The 19,822-nt window shown below is 52.5% G+C and overlaps 1 protein-coding gene across 6 annotated transcripts; it reads left to right on the top strand.

Moving 5' to 3' along the window:
- The first annotated feature begins 73 nt into the window (after window positions 1-73).
- LOC112876264 (protein NRT1/ PTR FAMILY 5.2-like) lies at window positions 74-10,829 on the top strand. 6 transcript variants are annotated; one of them, XM_025940336.1, is made up of 5 exons: window positions 4,199-4,337; window positions 4,443-4,509; window positions 4,606-4,815; window positions 4,969-5,186; window positions 8,939-10,823. In XM_025940336.1, the coding sequence occupies exons 3-5, from the start codon at window positions 4,686-4,688 to the stop codon at window positions 10,373-10,375; spliced, it is 1,785 nt and encodes a 594-aa protein (XP_025796121.1). In that variant the 5' UTR covers window positions 4,199-4,337; window positions 4,443-4,509; window positions 4,606-4,685; the 3' UTR covers window positions 10,376-10,823. The 6 variants fall into 6 exon arrangements, with proteins under 6 accessions (XP_025796123.1, XP_025796121.1, XP_025796120.1 ...); XM_025940335.1 differs by having other exon boundaries at window positions 4,443-4,527; XM_025940334.1 differs by having other exon boundaries at window positions 4,251-4,332; window positions 4,443-4,527.
- Window positions 10,830-19,822: the final 8,993 nt, after the last annotated feature.

The following is a 19,822-nucleotide window of genomic DNA, read 5'->3' as shown; positions in this document are numbered from 1 at the left end:
CCGGCCGTGCTCGGCCGACGCTCCTCCGTCTCTTGCGCAATCCGTTTCCTTCCCCCCAGCCGTTTCGTCATTTCGGCGAGCACATCAGACGCGCCCGACCGCGCCTTGGATTTTCCACGGGAAATGCGGGCGCGCCGCCGGCGAGGCGTTCCGCCGAGCACCATCCGTGCGCGTGCCGGGCAAGAAGGGGGGACATGGGCGCTCGAGTTGCGCAGCTGTCACGCGTGGTGCTGCTGACACGAGGAACGTTTGAAATGGTATGCGGCCAGTGTCGGCCTCTGGGGTATGAATACCCATGCCGTGTAACTTGCTCGTGAACAAACTCCAGAACAGGAAAGGGTCAGGGTTCTTCCCCTTTCCCAAGTATCGTCCCTGCTCTATCGATTGTGCCTGCTCACGTCGTCGGCTCATCGTCGGCGGCCAAGGGATACGACAGTTGGTATCAGAGACACAAGATCCTCGGCGTCGGGTGGGGCAATTCAACATCCACGCCGTCGGCGGCGTTTGGTGGCGGCAGACCGAGCTTTTTCGGTGGCGGCGGGTTTGAGGTCGGATTTCTTCGGCGGCGGCGAACTTCTGCTCTCGACGACGACAGGTGCGTGTTGCTCGTTGTACTCCGCCGGCTTCGATCTGGGTAAACGGGATTTGGTTTGGATCGCTTGATTCTACTTGCGCTTCGCGGTAGAATCGCACCTGTAATTCCTTCCCACGCTCGGATGGGCTTACGGTGCGAGCAACCACGACGCCCAAAAAGGATCCGAAGCCCTCGGCGCAGACCAAAATTGTGCTCGAGGCCATGGAGGAGGTGAATTAGCGAGATGACGATCGCTGGGATCAGGTGATGGAGAGTTTGGACCTCTTGTTTGCTCGGGTCACTGACATGGGTAACACCAATTGAAGGAACAGGTAGAACTCTCTCACCAGTTATTGGATCAATTTGGCCGTGAGCAACAGATCCTGCAGAAGCGATTGGAGGCAACTGGGCAAGCTGTGGCCAATCTGACTCTAGACCAGTTGCGTGCGGCTGCAGAGGCTGTTCCTGACAGTCCTCGGTTTTCAACCATTCATGAGCATCAATCTCATCCTCACCAGCGGCAGTGTCCCGAGGGGAACAATCATGCGCACACTACAGTTGATGCTGGGCGAGTGGCTCAAGAGAATTGTGGAGGGTACCGTTCTCATCTGCCTGAGATGTCTTTTCCGCGTTTTGATGGCCAAAATCCTAAGATCTGGAAGGACAAGTGCATGGATTATTTTACTGTGTTCAATCTGCCTCCACAGAGCTGGGTTCCCACTGCTACTATGCATTTTGATGACAATGGCCCTGCTTAGTTTCCTCCCCGTAAACGCAAAATAAACGTAAAGGCAAAATTTTTAAAGGAATCTTGCTAATTTGAAATACTAAATGAAGTCTATTTACAAAAATTTTTGCATGGATGGGCTGTAAATCGCGAGACGAATCTAATGAGCCTACTTAATCCATGTGTTTGCAACAGTGATGCTACAGTAACCATCCGCTAATTATTGCTTAATTATGGATTAATTAGCATCATTAGATTCGTCTCGCGATTTATAACCCATCCATGCAAAAAGTTTTATAAATAGACTTTATTTAGTACTTCAAATTGGTAAGATTCCGTTGCAAAATTTTTTTTTGCCTTTACGCCTGCCGAACTAAACACAGCCAATGCAGCAAAATGGCTTCAAGTGTACAAGATACAGCACCCCGTCAGTACTTGGGACACCTTTGGGCCTGTTTAGTTCACCTGTAAACGCAAAAAGGTGTAAATGCAAAATAGGGGGTGTAAAAGTTTACAGGTTTTTGCGTTTACGGCTCCCACCCCGTAAACGCAAAATTTTCGAAGGAAACTTGCCAATTTGAAGTACTAAATGAAGTCTATTACAAAACTTTTTGCATGGATGGGCTGTAAATCGCGAGACGAATCTAATGAGCCTACTTAATCCATGTGTTTGCAACAGTGATGCTACAGTAACCATCCGCTAATTATTGCTTAATCATGGATTAATTAGCATCATTAGATTCGTCTCGCGATTTACAACCCATCTGTGAAAAATTTTTGTAAATAGACTTTATTTAGTACTTCAAATTGGCAAGATTCCGTCGCAAATTTTTTTTACGTTTACAGGGTCCAAATGCCAAAAAAAAATGCGCCGGTCCGTTTAGATGCGTAAAGACAAAAACGCCGTTTTTGCAAAAAAAAATTTGCCTTTACGGCGTGATCTAAACAGGCCCTTTGTCGCGGCAGTGGAACAACAATTTGGCTTGGATGATTACAGAGAATCTCTGAATGAACTGCTTGAGCTGAAACAGTTAGGCATTGTGGAGGAATATGCTGCTGCCTTTCAGTCCCTACAGTTCCAAGTATGTATGTATAACACCGGCTATGATGATGTTTTCTTTGTGTCCCAGTTCATCAAGGGCCTGAAAGAGGAGTTGCAAGGTCCTATATTGATGCAATTTCCTGACCAAGTTCCTAAGGCAGTGATTCTGGCTAGGATTCAGCAGAGAACCTTGGAGAGGCAGAAGTACAAGGCAACTAAAGTGATGCCTCATGGGAGGTCAGGAGGGCAATTGAGCAAAACTGATCCTAAACCTACTAGCCCATTGTAGCGTGAGAGACAAGAGAGGGACTATAGGAAAGCAAATGGTCTTGAGAAATTTGAACCTGGCCATGCTGAAAAATGCTCCAAAAGACCCAAACCACAGTTAAATGCCTTAGCAGTGAATGATTTGGACATTCAGCTCACTGAGGATGTTCTACATCAGTTGGCAGTGGAGGACAGTCTGAATGAGGAATTTGGCCATTTATCTCTGAATGCTATGTCCACTGCTGAAGATCCTGAGTGCATCAAAATTCAATCACTAGTCCAGAACAAAGTGATGCTGCTGTTACTGAATAGTGGGAGTTCTCATAGTTTTGTGAGCACAACTTTTGTGCAGCAGACTGGTCTCCATTGAAAATTTAACTCACCCTTTACATGCTATTTAGATTTAAGCCATCCCTTCAATACATTAGTTCTTATATTTTCATCTGCCATTATTTTTAACCAGAAGGTTCTAACATCGTTTGATCGCTGCCTACGTGCCAAAGATTTTTCATTGTTTTTCCTATTTTACCCCTCCCATCTTCGGTCTCATCCAGTCAACCACATCTCATCTCTTTCTCTGTTACATGCCATAAGTTGCGTTGCCATAATTTTTCTTGCCACACTTGTCTAAAGTTAGTCGTTTGAATTCTTCGCCATATTTTGCTATGACTAAGAGCATCTTGCTATATTTTTATAAGTTATTGATAGGTAGAACCAAAATAACAGCAGAAGAATCTTGCCACAACTGTAGCTGCACACCGAACAGGTATCTAAGTTGGTCAAATCTGCGCAGCTTTAAGCGCGGTAGACCAGGAAATCAAACGGCCCCTGGATCTCTCCGCCACGGCGGCCTTGCCTGGGCGCAGCTGCCCGGCGCTCGAGCGGGCCAGCGCTGCCGCCGAGCCAACGCCTAGCCGCTGCTCGAGCGCACCTGAATGGTCGCACGCCATCCCCGCGGGGCCAGCGCTCCAGCGGACAGCCTGCCCGCCCGCGTCCCTAGGCGCCACTCGAGCCGCTCGGGCCACCTGCGCGCTGCTCGGGGCGTGGCCGCCTGCCCCCGCTCGCGCGCGGCAGGCTCGGATCAAGTGCGCGCTACCCGCTGGGAGCCTCTGCCAAACGCCACAAGCCCTGGGATCGAGTGCGCCGCGGCGCGGCTGCGCGCGAGCGCCTCGTCATTCTCGCCGCCGCACACCGTCGTTCTTGCGGACAAGAAATTTCCCGGCGTACCATCCTTCCTCAGCGCTCTGTAGCAAGCATGCTCGCATGCATCGGAAGCTAGCTCGATTTGATTGGTTAATTCAAGCCGCAAATGATGGCTCTGATCTCCTCTTCTGTTTTCTCTCGTGCTGTGCTGTGTTGTTGGTGGGTTTAATTTGGGACGTCGCCGTCGTAGCAGCGACGGACAAGCGTCACTGCTGGCTGAGGTGATCGAGCACGTCAAGGAGCTGTAGTGGCAGACGTCGGCAGTGCTGGGCGCCGCAGGGGAGGGCGAGGGGGAGGCGGAGGAGGCGGCCGCGGCACGACAGCACCTGCTTCTGCCGACGGAGTCCGACGAGCTGGCGGTGGACGCAGAGGAGGACGGCGAGGGGAGGCTCGTCGTTCGGGTGTCGCTGTGCTGCGAGCCTGCGAGGACCGCGCGGGGCTCATCCTGGACATCGCCCGCGCGCTCGCCGAGCTCCGCCTCCGCACGCGCCGAGATCGCCGAGACCTGTTTTAGCGGCGGTAAGGTTTGTTTTCCGTCAAACATAACATTCAATGGCACGTAAGGGATGACGTTAAAGGGGTGATATAAATTTTAATAGCATAGAGGTGATGAGTTAAATTTTATACAGGGAATTTACCCGTGGTAAATGCCAGTGTACACTTGAAGAGCGCAGCGAATGGCTTCAATGCAGCAGGGTGAGCAGACGCAGACCGGTAGGAGGGCACGCGTGGCTGCTGAATTTAATGCACGCAGCAGAAGCACTAGACCTGAGCTGCTCTTTCTATGTCCAGCTGCCCAGCCGGAGCCGTAGAGCGCAGCAGGATTAGCTCGCTCTCACACCAGTCTCTCAGAGCCTGCTGCTGCTGCTGCCATGGAGAACGGCGGCGAGGGAGAGGGAGGCGGCGGGGACGACTACACCAGGGACGGCTCCGTCGACCTCCGCGGCAACCCCGCCCGCCGCTCCAAGCGCGGCGGCTGGACCGCCTGCACCTTCATCGTCGGTACGCACTGTACATTAATTATTTGCATCTGCATCGTCAGGCTCAGCGCCGCCGTCTCGTTTCCGGCCGGCCGGCGGCGATGTCGTTCCGCCGGGATTTGCTTGCTTGCTTTTGGACTGCCTGCCCACGGATCCGCTGTGCGCGTGCACGCAGTGTACGAGCTGTTCGAGCGGATGGCCTACTACGGGGTGGCGTCGAACCTGGTGATGTACCTGACGGAGCGGCTGCACCAGGGCACCGTCGAGGCCGCCAACAACGTCACCAACTGGTCGGGCACCGTCTTCCTCACGCCGCTCCTCGGGGCCTTCGTCGCCGACGCCTACCTCGGCCGCTACTGGACCTTCGTCGCCGGATCCGCCGTCTACCTCATGGTACGGGGACATACAGTAAAATCCTTTTGATTTCGAGCTAATTATTACCTTGCCAGCTGCTGCCGCCGGGTAACATTGTACGGTAGAGTACTGTACGCAAGTGCGCTGGTAAGTGAGATCTAGCGATGCGCCGTTAGATTTGGTTGGGGGGGGGGGGGGGGGGGTTGTTGGGGCGGGGCGGGGCGGAGTGACCTTTGTCCTAGTAAATTACAATAGAAATTGTTTTGAGTTTGATAATATGAACTCCTTTTGAAGTTAAGATTAGTAGGAAGTATGATTCGTGAGAGGCTTATCAATTCGACAGTGAATATGACAGTTTCTTCAGTAACATTTAGAGAAGCACACAGATTGCAGAGATGTGTTGGAACCACGCAAGACCTAGCCCATGTAAGTCATTTCGGGAAGCCCAACTAATACTTGACAACCGTGGCTGCAAGCTTATGACGGCAGCTGGGCCACATTGCCCGCGCGCCTTATGCGGGACGAAGTACCAGCTGCAGCGCGATGGTGCCTCTCGTCAAACACGGCACCTTTGACGACCGGGCTAAATGTCTCGGCGAAGTCGATGCCCGGTCGTTGTGTGAAGCCATGGACCACCCATCTTGCCTTGTACTGCTCCAACGTGCCATCGGCGTGTGTCTTGTGCCGGAACACCCATTTGCCGGTGACGATGTTGTTTCGACGGTTGAGGAACGAGCTCCCACGTGCGATTGGCCATCAGGGCGTCGATCTTCTCCTGCATGGCCGCCTTCCAGTTTGGATCTTGGAGGGCTGTGCGCACGAAGGAGGGGATCGGGGAGACGCTGGTGCTGGTGGCGACGTTGGCGTAGCGTGGATTCGGTCAAAACATGCCAGCGCAGGAACGAATCACCATCCGATGCGTTGACACGGTGGCAGATGTCGGCGCAGGTGTCGGAGTCGTAGTAGATGGCGTTGGTGCTGCTGGTAGGGGACTCGACGCAGGTTGTTGCGGAGGACTCGGTGGAGTTTGTTGAGGAGGCGAGGGAGGTTGCTGGTGAACCGGGCATGGTAGTTGGCGCGCGGCGCAGTGGCAGAACATCCACGTCCTGCATCACGTTGAGGTGCGTGGCGACAGGTGGCACACCAGGTTTCTGTTCCTGCACAAAAGGGAACTCGTTTTTCACGAAGACGACATGTCTAGAGTTGATGACACGGCGAGATGACAGGTTGTAGCATCGGTATCCTTTGTGATCAGAAGGATAACCAAGGAAGACACATCGTGTGGAACGTGGAGCAAGCTTGTGAGGGGTTGTAGCCGTTGTGTTTGGATAGTAGAGGCATCCAAAAAATGCAGAGATGAGTGTACTCTGGAGGGACACCGTAGAGAGATTGAAAGGGGGAGATGAGAGAAGTAGTTTTGCAAGGGCGGCGATTGAGAAGATACGCGGCTGTGGCAAGTGCTTCAGCCCAGAATCTGTATGGAAATGGAAGCCTAAAGAAGCAATATGCGCGTGCAATCATTTAGTGTTCGTAGGATCCGTTTAGCCTTTCCATTCTGTTGCGAAGTACAGGGGAAAGAAAGTCTGAAAAGAATCCTGTGAGCAGAAAAAAAAAGGATCGCAGCGCATGATTTTCAAATTCTCGCCCGTTGTCGGATTGAAAATAGTGCACGGGGCGGCTGAACTGGTTCTGGATATAAGTACAAAAGAATGTGATGATAGGAGCAACCTCTGATTTCTGGCGCAGCGGATAAACCCAGACAAAGTGAGTATAATCATCAAGTATAGCTAAATAAAATTGGAAGCCAGAAACATTGGGAACGAGGGAGGTCCATACATCACAATGTAGCAGCTGAAAAGGAGCACTGATGACTGTATTTGATGAACTGAAAGGCAGCCGAGTGTGTTTGCCCAAGCGACAAGCATTACAGGGACTCGAACTATCTTTATTACAAGTGAAATCAAACGAAGAAAGAACTTGAGACAAAGCTTTATTTCCTGGATGGCCTAAACGCTGATGCCAGCGTGAGGCAGCGGTGGCGAGTAAGGTGCGAGCAACTAAGGCAGCGAGAGGGTAGAGATCCCCATCACTGTTACATCGGAGAATCTCCACCTTGGTATGCAGATCCTTGATGGAGAAGCCGCGAGGATCAAATTCCACAGAAATAAGATTATCACGGGTTAGTTGGTGAATGGATAAAAGATTTTCAATAAGTTTCGGTGCAACCAGTAAATCATGGAGATGTAAAGGATGAGATGAAGTAGCAATGGTTGAAGAGCCGGTGCAAGAAACGGGAATAGAAGATCCGTTGCCAACTAGAATGCGAGAGGAGGAAGTGGAAGGGGAGAGAGATGTCAGATTACCGTGGTTGGACACGTGCGTCGACGCACCTGTGTCCATCACCCAGTTGGGTGCGGTAGGGGATCCCTGCAGCGACATGTTGTTGAGGACGCTGATCAGAGCCGCTTGATCCCAGGAGGGAGCCTGCGGCTGCGGCGGTGCAGAGGGAGCGTCGTAGTAGGCCTGAGCAGACGGAACGCCGGGACGAGGGCCGAGCATGCCAGTGTAGGCGGCGGCTGTGGAGCGTGTTGTGCCACGGGCCAGGCCTGGAACATGCCAGCCCATGGGTTTGCCGATGGCACCCGGAACGGGAGCTGCTGTGGAGGGCCGCTCTGGCGAGGACCGGTGGACGAAGAGTCGCTGCCCTTCTTCTTAGACTTCATCTTCTTGCCCGATCCGCCAGCGGACAATGGAGGGGTGGATGGGCTACCCGGGGTCACCTGCATGGCCAGGCCAAGAGGGGCCGGCAGCGCAACGCCGGGCGTCGAACCACCAGCGGCCTGCTGGCTAGCGAAGAAGGCGGCAGCTTGGGCCATCTTGACAGCATTGTCAAGACGATGTTCCTCAAGAAGAAGATGGGATCGAACCTTGAGGAACGGAGGCAGCTTGTTGACGGTGAGGCCGGGTATGACATGTTGCAGGCGAGAGTTCAGGCCGCGCAGAAGAGTGATGACGAGATCCGGATCAGAAATCGGCGACCCGAGATCACGTAGTTGATCGGCGAGCAACTTCACTTTGGTGCAGTAGGCCATCACGGGCAGATCGTCTTGGTAGATGTTCCTGAACTAGACACCAAGGTACACGGAACGCGTGGCCTTGTTGTTGCAGAAGAGGCCGTGGATGGAACGCCACAGGGAGTAGGCCGTGTCCGTCCCGGTTTGGACGGTGCGAAGCAGATCGGCAGAGATGGTGCAGTAGAGCCAAGAAACGATGGAGTAGTCGTTCCGCACCCAGTTAGATGTGCCTTGGACGTCGGCGGAGTTGATGTGGTCGAGGAGGCCAAACTTGGTGAAGACGGCGAGGAAGTAGAGGCGCCAGTGACCATAGTTGCCGGCGTCGAACTCAAGAACCATGGGAACATGGGTCTTAATGTTGATCACCTGGACTTGAGATGCAGGAGCTGGAGCGGTGACGACTTGAGGGATGTCATGCTCAGGAGAGACCGGAGGAGAAGCCGATTCAGAGGAAGAAGAAGAGCTCATGGTGATCGAGTGGAGAGGCAGCGGAAGAAACGGATCGCGAGCTACACTGATACCATGTAGAAGAGAAAGAATGACCACACCCTCTATTGATGAGTTTGATGTACATATATAACCAGTACAAGGGCTGCAAGCGCGGGCTCTCAGCCTACGATCCAACAATACATGCACATGTTAAGCTAAATAAATACAAGGAGAAGAGGTAAATTCAGTTACTAACACTAACGTGTGAATTTCCGAAACAAAACGCAGGGGATGCTGCTGCTGACGTTGGCGGTCTCCGTGCCGGCGCTGAAGCCGCCGCCCTGCGACGCCAGCGCCGGCGCCACCTGCCCGCGCGCCTCCGCTCTGCAGCTGGGCGTCTACTTCGGCGGGCTGTACACCATCGCGCTGGGCCACGGCGGCACGAAGCCCAACATCTCCACCATCGGCGCCGACCAGTTCGACGACTTCCACCCGGCGGAGCGCCTGCGGAAGCTCTCCTTCTTCAACTGGTGGATGTTCACCGTCTTCACGGGCATCCTCTTCTCCACCACCGTGCTCGTCTACCTCCAGGACAGCGTCAGCTGGTCGTGGGGCTACGGCGTGCCCACGCTCGCGCTTGCGGCCTCCGTCGCCATCTTCCTCGCCGGCACGCCGCTGTACCGCCACAAGCTGCCGCAGGGCAGCCCGATCACGAGGATGGGCAGGGTGGTCGCCGCGTCCGTGTGGAAATGCCGCGTCGCGGTGCCCGGGGACCTCGGCGAGCTGCACGAGGTGGAGCCCGAGTACTACACCAGCCGGAAGAGGTTCCGCGTGGACGCGACGAGCTCCATGAGGTTCCTGAACAAGGCGGCGGTCAAGGCGGAGGACGCCCCCGGGTGGGCGCTGTGCACGGTGACGCAGGTGGAGGAGACGAAGCAGATCGCGAAGCTGGTGCCGCTGCTGGCCACCATGTTCGTGCCGTGCGCGCTGATGGCGCAGGTGGGCACGCTCTTCGTCCGGCAGGGCGTGACGCTGGACCGCCGCCTCGGGCGCGGCGCGTCGTTCCAGGTGCCCCCCGCCAGCCTCGGCGCGTTCGTGACGCTGACCATGCTCGCCTGCGTGGCGGTCTACGACCGCGCCCTCGTCCCCGCCGCCCGGCGGCGCACCAAGAACCCGCGCGGGATCACGCTCCTCCAGCGCATCGGCGCCGGGCTGCTCCTCCAGGTCGTGACGATGGCGGCCACGGCGGCGGTCGAGAGCCGTCGGCTGAGCTTCGCGAGGAGCCACGCGGCGGCCGCGGGCGGCGGGCGCCCGCTGCCGCTGACCATCTTCGTCCTGCTGCCGCAGTTCGTGCTGATGGGCGCCGCCGACGCGTTCCTGGTGGTGGGGCAGATCGAGTTCTTCTACGACCAGGCCCCCGAGAGCATGAAGAGCCTGGGCACGGCCATGTCCCTGACGGCGTACGGCGTGGGCAGCATGCTGAGCAGCGCCGTCCTCGCGCTCGTGGAGCGCGTCACGGCCGGCAGGGGCGCGCCCTGGGTGGCCAACGACCTCAACGCGTCGCGCCTCGACTGCTACTACGCGTTCCTCGCCGTGCTCGCCGCGGCGAACCTTGCCGCGTTCGTGGTGCTGAGCTGCAGATACTCGTACAGGGCGGAGTCCACGGAGGCGATCGCCGTCACGGCGAGAGTGCACTCTGAGCCGGCGGCGCCGGTGGCGGAGTGACCGCAATTGGGACGACGTGCCTGGTTCACTGGTTGTGACGACCAACTGCACTGGCCATGTAGCGCATGTTTTGACGACGAAAATTGACGCTCCGTGAGTATGATCATGTGCTGAGCAATTTAGTAGCGATCATCTCGAATGTTTAATTCAGCTATTAGTAGGACGGTAACCAATGTATGACTACTTTGTTTGCGAGCTAGTTCAGTTATTAATTGGTTAATCATGAGATAATCAACCTCGCTGGATGTCCAACTAGTTTCGCGCGAGGGTGAGCCTGTGCAAGTATGGCCGTATAAGCAGTAAGCACATTCAACCAGTTAGCAATGAGAAAAGCACGATGAGCATGAGAGCATCCCCTTGGACACGAACATCTCGCGCGAAGACGACGACGGACGGGGCTCCTCGCACGCGCGTTGCCAATCTGCCCTGTTGCCGCACGTGGCAATCACCATCCACTAACATTTTTGCTATATATCTGTTGGCAGTTTTTTACAACAAAATTTGTTAAATTCCGAGCCATCTGATTTTTTTGCTTTGTGATATGCACCAACCATATTGGATTTTTTTTTCTCATAGTCTATTTTTCCAAATGAATGTAAAATTCTAAGTTTCTAGAGTTATAAGTTGTATATGCGCTACCTTGTTTTGGTTTAGTGCTTTGGTTTTGTAGTTAATTAATGATTAGATCATTTTGTCTTGTATCACATATGGTGATATGGATTTTGGTCCGTACCAGTCTTATAGTGTCAAACTATATGTAAAACATAGTAAACGCGGACTATATATTCTTTATTCAGTATTCCCTCCGATACGTTCCAAATTATAATCCGTTTTGACTTTTCTAGATACTTATATATAGTTTTTGCTATGTATGTAGATATAGTGTAATTTGAGATGGAGTTAGTAGATTATATAGTTTAAAATATGGCTGAGTTGGTATCGACATATACACTTAGACAGGCCCGTTCAGTGAAGCAAAAGCATGCATGTGCCCAGCTTGCTTGGATTCTGAAGTCTGAACTATGATGGCGTTGTATGCAACGATAATCTCTCTATCAAAAATATATATTGTAATTTTAGGGTCTGTTTGAATGTGTTAAACTTGAGTGCTAAACTTTAGCACCTATTAGCACTCGTACTTTTACTAAAGTTTTTAACTCTTGTCTAAAGTTCAGCCCGCGCTATTAGCCCTCCTGTTTGGATCAACTAGTGCTAAAGTTTAGTATTTTTGAGCTTAGCGCTCGGATCCAAACACCCCCTCAGTAAATGTCAAAAAGATCGGTGTTGATGCAAAATAACTTAGTGCTCTGTACATGCAGTCATGCAGATCAGGTCACGCGCTCTAATTACCTATGCATGCAGAATCATGTGAAACCATCTCAATCAAGTGTCCCGCGTGCAGAACATTATTAGCCGGTTCAAAAGGTTGGATCGTAGCATTTGCGGATAATTCTTGAATCCTATAATTGTATTCTTTCGGGCGGGAGCGGAGCGAGTAGTAGCTTTCGCGTGCCGATTTGTCACCTGCCTGCTTGGTTTTTTTTTTCAAACAAGTTGCTCGATGCGCAGTGCATGTTGCAGCATGGCATCGTCGACCGGTGGCGGGGTGCAGTGGCCAGTGGGCCCCCGGCCCTTCGGCCCATCCCCATGCGCGCGAAACGTGTGGGTTCCGTTCCCATCTTTGACTAGCGGCGACGCAGACATGCGACAACGTCAGCGCGTCACTCTCTCGCGCGTTTGACTTGCGGTAGCTAGAAGAGCAGACTTGGCGGTACCGTACAGAAGGGTGCACCCCCGAGAGTAGCAGCGAACACCTACGCGGCACTCTGAACTCCCAGTCTTCACGATGACGTGCGTAGCCAGTAAAGCCGGCTAGTTTCTCGCCTGCCTGATCCGTCGACGCGTATCTGATCCGGCGTACAGGGCGGAGCATGATGGCCTTGCATTACAGCGGCCTACGGGTACGCTCTGGGTAAGCATAGCCTGGCAGTACAACCACTACTGGAAAATGGTTTTTCCCTGTCGGACAAAAACCGACAGGAAAACATCAAAAACCGATAGGAAAAAAAGATGGACTGCACCTAGATTAACCAACAGTTGATCCATCTGGTCAGTCTCATCAAAATCCTCTCCATTTCCTATGATGTCACATTCATCATGCCTAACAAGCCTCTCACCATGTTGTGTCCATGTTTCATATCCTTCCTTGAACCCATGCTTACACAAGTGCAACTCTATTGTAAACCTTTTGTGTCTAAAGTAGTTACGGCACATGGCACAAGGACACTTAATAGTATCAGGAAATGAAAATGCATGATTCAAGAATTGAGTGGTTTGATCAATCCATTCATTAGAGGGAGCTCTATCCCGTTGCCAACCATTATACATCCATGTGCGGTTTGACATGATAACTAGTTCTGTTATTAAAAGATGAATATATTAGTAGGTAAATGATCCTAGATAGTAGAGAATTTTTTAGCAGCATACTGGAAACAATAATGCAAGAGTAAGCTGACACATTCCTGCATAGCTAGGAATAATGCACATGGAAACATACTGACATTCATGAACTAATACAGATAAGGTAGTTCACTGCAACTGTGTCTTTGAAATTGAACAGATCGATGATTCCCCTAACTCTTACCTCCAGATAGATCACACCAGACCAAGAAAATAATAGCAAATAGCAAGTACGAACTAAAATTTCAATTGCAAACACACAAGCATAGCACAACGTAAAGCAAATATCTAAGCAAAATACATGGATTTGTTACCTTGGTCGGCGTCGAGCAAGCTCCTCCAGGGGTCAGCGTCACGGGCTCCTCACGCCTCCTCCAAATCAGTGTGTCACGAGCGGCAACATCACGAGCGGCACCACCGTCACGAACTCTAGGCGTCTCGATTTGGGGCAACAGCAGGAGAGGGGCGAGTGAAGCTGGAGTGGGGGCGGTGGCAAAGGAGGGGGCGGCAGCAAGGGAGGGGCGACGGGGCGGCAGTGAAGATGGAGTCAGCCGCGGCAGGCGACCGAGAAGGGGGGACGACCTCGGATGGGGCGCTGGCCGGGGATTGGGGGGCGCCATCGGATGGGGAGGCGCGGATGGCATAGAGGCTGAGCGGGGGCGCAGGGCGCTGGCACCTGGGATGGAGATAATCGTGAGGTGGGGGATGAGGGTGACCGTTGGGAGGCGGCAAGCGGAAGGCCAGGGGAGGGGTCGCGAGGTGGGGCGGTGCGCGGAGGGGTAGGGGAGGAGGCGCGAGGTGTGGGTGGCGGCGGGGTGGGATGACAAAGAGCGGACTGTGACTCCATGAGGGGATTTTGCTAGGGTTATACCGTTCGTTTTTTTCTTTTTCTTTCTCGCGCATTGGTTTTGCTTCGTTTGGGCGCGGCCGGCTCTTTCCTTTCATGCCTGGCCGCGAAACAAGCGCGCCAACTTGATCCTGCGGCGTGACAAGAAAAATGGAGCGCGCGAACGATGGATTGATTGGCGCCCCTTCAGCCCAAAAAATTTTGGACCAATTTCTTTGAGAGTGTAGCCTAATTTCCTTGAGCGTATTCGTAACTCACAAGTTAATTCACATAAATTCCCTGTCGGTACTACCATTTTCCTGTGTGCTTTTCTCGAACCGACAGGGTAATTGGTATTTTCCTGTGGGTACTATTGATTCCCTGTGCGTTTTTGTTATACCGACAGAACAATAGCAGTATCCCTGTGTGTTTACACAAAAACCGTCAAAAAATTCCAAACCCACAGGAAAATTTCGGTCTCCAGTAGTGAACGACCTTGGTTGAGCTACTAGATACACATAGTAGTCTATGACCAGGACTTGGGATCCAGCCATGAAGAAGAAGAATGGCATCGCCGCTTCCACACGTACGGTGGTGGACTTGCCGGCCGGGCTAGATAGCGCCGCGCCGTGGTCGGTCGATAGATGCATCCATGATCTATCTACTCATCTAGAAACGCATGCATTCCGTCCGCGGATGAGCTGGGGTTTACTAGCTTCTCGCGATGGCGTACGGCCGCCGCGAATGGGCAGCCGATCGACTACGAGTTAATAGTTATTACCTGATTACCTCGAGAGGTCAGTCGTTACTGTCTGGTCGTCGATAGGGATCGGACAAAGCAATGGCTGTCCTTGCCGTCCGATCGGTCCCTTCCCTAATGGTGCCGGCGCCGCTGTCACAGACTACGTGATCTGCTGACCGGTAAAAATGAACGGTAACTTTGCCCGGATCGGAGCTAAAAATTCAACGCTTGCTGCCGTAAAATTCGGCCTCATGCTTGCGATGCGTGCACACTCAGACGCTTGCATTGCATCTTGGAAGAGTCAGGAACTTAGACTCTCCTAGATTTGGAGGGCACGTGTTTGTTTCATCTTAGTATGCTACTAGAAGGGTTCAGAGCGGATGTGCAAGCAGCAATTGGGCATACAAAGTAATGGATGTTGTCGTCGGGACCAACCAAACGCATGCACGCATCCAGAAAAGAAAAAACCAATCGAAAAAGGGTAATACCGATTGATCCTGAATATAATGGTAATTGATAAGCACGGTAAGGGCGAACGGACAGCTTATAATCAATGTGATGCATGTTTATAAACCTCGTTGTTACTTGAGCAATCATCTGTCTGCTTATAAGCTATGAGTGCACTGCTTGCTTGAAACTACTACTACTAGCTCCTAGCTGTATTGATCAGCACATCACCTTGGCACAAGCCTTGTAAATAAATAAATAAAGCTACAACGGCAGACGACGACTATGTGTAGCTATCCTGGTTGGGAAGTTCACGGGTTCACCCAAAAAGGTCGTTGTCTTGGATCAAGTAGTTAATTCGATCTACACGTAGTCATCTTTGACTAATTTAGTGAGCTAGCTGATCCTGCTTCTAGGTCCCCGTTCTCACTTCCCGTGTACTAGCACACACTAGCAATACTAAGATCACTAGTTACTCCAAGAAATGTATGCAAAATAAATGTAGGAAAATCACTTGCTAGCTGTACCAATTTGAAAAGTTCGATCAAACGTGCAAAATACATTTTGATGCTCAAAGTTTTAAAGTATAGGTTGCACGCAATTAATCTAAAATTCTAGTATGTTCTTTTCGCAATGACGACATTAACATTATTGTTTCCCCCAAACTCGATGACCCGCGTCTGGCCAGTAACGGCATGTGGGCAGGTGAGCTTAAGATATGGATAGATAACACAGGAGGAGTACAGTTCCTCACTAGCTTGGCGCCTGCTAGCCATGGCTGGAGGCCTGGTGTGGACGAGGTTTGGGGAGAACGGTCAATGCACTAAATCAGCCGCAACAGTTGAAAAGCACGCGTATTCTAGCGGCAGTAGTTTGGACAGCGGCAAGAGACTGCTGGCCAAGAGCCCAAGACCAAACGGAACGTGCCGGGGGCATGCACACGCACGCGCGGCCTACGTGAGCGTGACCTTTAGCAACAATCCAACCATCATCAAAGTGTTCTTTTCATCTCGGATCTTTCAGAAAGAAAGTGACCATCACTTTCTTTTTAAATCAGCCGCAAGTGTTCTTTTCATCTCGGTGCTGGCATACTGTAGTGCACGTTGTGAAGTACTACTAGACGAAGTATAGATCAGCACTCCAAATTGAAGTCCGTTAATTTTTTTTTCCCACTTGCCGTTGGTCTCCGATGGCCAGATTGTTAAGCTACTAGCCTAGACTCGAGACGTACGTACGGTGAGATGAAGTGGATGAGGATTGTTGGCAATTAAGCTCGATCGGGAGCAGGTCAACGCCCCAAACTAGCCGCAACCGCATCACACAGCGGTGGAAAATGGCAACTGCTACTACTCCAGCATGCGTGGTTGATTCCGTTGAAAAGCCACAAGTGCTTCCGCGGCAGGGAGCTGCTTTGCCGAGATCTAACAAAATATCTCTTCCATTTAAAAGTATAGATTATTTTAACTTTTTAGATACAAATTTTTTTAACGCATTCAGATACTCCTCCGTTCCAAAACGTAGGTCGTTTTAGTATTTTTAGATTTATAGATTTTGTTATGCATATAGACATACACTATATCTATGTACAGTAAATTTAGAAAAGCTAAAATAATTTTATATTTTTTTTTAGAACGGAGAGAAGTATAAACTAGGCAGAGGCATATATCCAATTCAGCTACTGTACTTAAATGCGTGGTTTAATTTTTGCCTTAAACTAGTACTAGCGATCTGTGTCTCGGAAGCCTTGGACGCATGCATGCATGCCATGCGTACGCGTGCACAACTGCTAGCAGATTTTTAACAACTTTTAAAGTTTAAACAATATGTCCAACATGCCGACGCCGGCCCGTGACGGCGGCACGAACACCGGCGAAGTCTTGGCAGCAGGAGCCTCTACGAGGGCGCGGAATATCCTACGGTTTCTTTGCTCGGTTCGGGTCAGATTCTTCGTCCCCATCCCGGCCGACGAGGGCGCGGGGAATCTCCCGGTCAAGCTCGTGCGTCGACAGGTCGCAAGTCCTCGCTCCGGCGAGCCGGTCCGCGTCATTCCGGGGCCTGGTATTCCAAGTTGCAACCTGCGAGCATGGGCAGGCAGAGCCTACTTCTTTGGACTCGTGGCTCGTGTTGCGGACTCGTGCGAGCGTAAGGCACAGTTGACTGACTGACTGATTGAAGCTGGAAAATATCCGGCCATTCTATTAAAAAAAACAATCCGATCGGATGATTGGCCTGTGCGTGCGTGCGCGCGCCGCCGGCCCGGCGTGCGTTTTCCGTCGGCGAGCGGCCGCGACTCGCGCGTGCCGGCCGGCCCGCGTGTGGTGGGAGCGCGCCGCGCGCATGCGACGCGTGACTGGCCGTGATCCGGCGAGGAAAAACGGGATCATCCGGCGGGGCCGGTGGCACGCGAGCGAGCGAGCGAGAGAGACGAGCGTGGCGACTTCCCCGTCCCGGCGCGAGCTGGCACGCTGCGTTCGTGAGGCGGGCCCGGGCGAACCTCTGGAAGGCCCGGTCGCTGTTCTCGCCTGCTTTGGCAGCGCTTCATTGCCGCTCGTGCAAAAAAAACTCGTTCCACCGTCAAGTCCCGATCGCCGGAGGGACCGGATCGGCCGGTTTTTGGTGGCATACCACCATGTGCAGGACGGACTTTTTTCCGCGGCCTACCAGTCCACCTGTCACGGACACGTACCGCTGAAGCTTGGCAAAGGTGTGGCCAGCATGGATTCGTCCATACGGCACACACGAGTGTAGGTGTGCAGCAAATCCGCTTTTAAGAAGGGATTGCGATGCTGACACGAAGATGTCCAGACCGAGGAGCTACTGGTTAAAGCACAATCCAGATGATTGTGTCATTGTGTCTAGGCTGTGAGGGTGCTCAGCCATATATGTGCGTAGTTCAATAATGGGTTTAACGGCGCGTCAGTGAAACATGTTGATCATAAATCCAAGACGCATTAGAATTACGTACTCCTCCTGTTTGAATCACCGGAGAATAGGATTATTGTTCCCAATGGACAATCGGAGCACCTAATTACACATTTTCACTTACCAAAAACTACGAGCCTTTCTTGTTTCATGCTTGCTCCTTTTATGATCTGGTGAAAATAGTAACCAACAAACAATAGAGATCCTTATTCTGAAACTTGTTCATCCAGATTTGAGTTCTAGGTCCAGCATGGGTGCTCATCATTTTCTGTATTTATTTATTTTAGGAATATGCGGCACTATTTTTTCAACAGTAGATGGCGGGCCATCGACAACGAAGACTTATAATAACTTCATGAATTTTAAGATGTGTCAGCTCATTATCTTAAAAATGCTTATAAAAAGTAAGATGCAGGTGTATATGCTCAAAAGCGTGCATACATGTACGATAGCGTGCTGTGTTTTGAAAAAAAAAAGACCGTAGCACATCCCACGGTGGTCCTTAATCAGATTCTTGTTGGTTGCGAAGTTCCATCACTTTGCAGTGACCTAAATGGGCGATCCTTTCGCCGGACGATCGAAGACGGTTGCTGCAAAGCACTGGGAAAATATTTCTCGACGAAGGGGAGCTTAAATATTATCCTATGTTTTGTTGTGGGCTGGACCTCCTCCGAACCTCTCAGTCAAGCTCGTGCGCTTTGTTGGAAATACAGGTAACCCATAAGCCTCCATCGTGGACTTCCTCAAGGGCATGGGTAGATTTGAAGTAGGAAGCACTACTACAAAATTAATTTATAGGAATATCCTATTTTTTCTAGGGACGGGTCAAAAGGTGACCCAATTCTACATATGAAACGCAGTTACTATAGCATTCGATCCGTCCCTAAAAATATATTTTGAGAGACAGGTGACGTCATCACTCACCCCTAGAAATGACCTACCGCTCCACGTTCTCAAAAAATAAATGAAGTCCATCTCTTCTCACCCTCTCTCCGGTGCTTTCTCCCTCTCCCAGCCCGAAACCCTATCCTTTCTCTCCCACCAAACCTCTCTCCTCACCCTCTCTCCCCTGCTTCTCCCTCTCCCAACCCAAAACCCTAGCTTAGCAGGCCCACCAGGCGGTGGCAGCGGCGCTCCTCCCTAGCCCAAATCCGGCCGGTGGCCATCTGCCCCAACCCTCCCCGCGAACGGATTAGGCGGCGGCGCCCGCGGATCAGGCGGTGGAGGCGCAGACGCGGCAGCTGTGGCTGCGGCGCAGTGGTGGCGGTGCTGTAGTGCGGATCTGTGGCGCGCGCACATGAGGTGCGGCTGCGCAGCGTGCGAGAGGCGCAGCAGGCCGGCTTGCGGCCCGACGGCGTGTGTGCGTGCGGGGAACGGAGGAGAAGCGGCGGCTAGGCCTGTGGAAGGAGGTGGAGGGCGCGTGGGACCCGATGCAACTGCGCGCGTCCAGCGCGGCGCGAGCTAGGAGGTCATGCGTCCGGAGGGCCAGGCGTGCAGGTATGGCTGGAAGCCAGCAGCTCGTGGTGCCCTGTCGAGCGGGCGGGAAACGGAGGAGAAGCGGCGCTGGCGCTCCTCCCCGGCCCAGATTCGGCCGGCCGCCATCTTCCCCATCTGTCCCCGCGACCGGATCCAGCGGCGGCGCCTGCGTATTGGACATCGGAGACGTGGACGCGGCAGCTGCAGCGCAGCGCGTGCGGGAGCAGGCGAAGGAGCTACCGCGGCTCGGTTCGCGATGGGAGCCGGGGGAGCAGCAGGGCGGCCCGCAGGCGTCAGGGCACCGGCTGGCCGGATTTGTTTTTAAAAACGGTTTCCAGGGGTGGGTCCCCCCTGACCCGCTCCTGGAAATGGATTTTCTAGATGCGGATATGTTACCTAATCCTGCAAACAGCATTTCTAACTGCGAGAAGTAGAGGCGGGTACCGCACCAATCCCTGAAAATAGTTTTTCAACATACATGAAAACTCGTTTTGTACTAGCGAAGGCTCAAGGTTCTGCTGCTAAATCTGGCTACCTGCTACCGGATAAACCAACGTGAGGTCGGCAAAAAGTT

This window comes from Panicum hallii, chromosome 9, assembly GCF_002211085.1.
Source record: "Panicum hallii strain FIL2 chromosome 9, PHallii_v3.1, whole genome shotgun sequence".
Lineage (NCBI taxonomy): Eukaryota > Viridiplantae > Streptophyta > Magnoliopsida > Poales > Poaceae > Panicum > Panicum hallii.
Note: the sequence above shows the minus strand (reverse complement) of the source record. Positions and strands in the feature narration are given on the sequence as shown.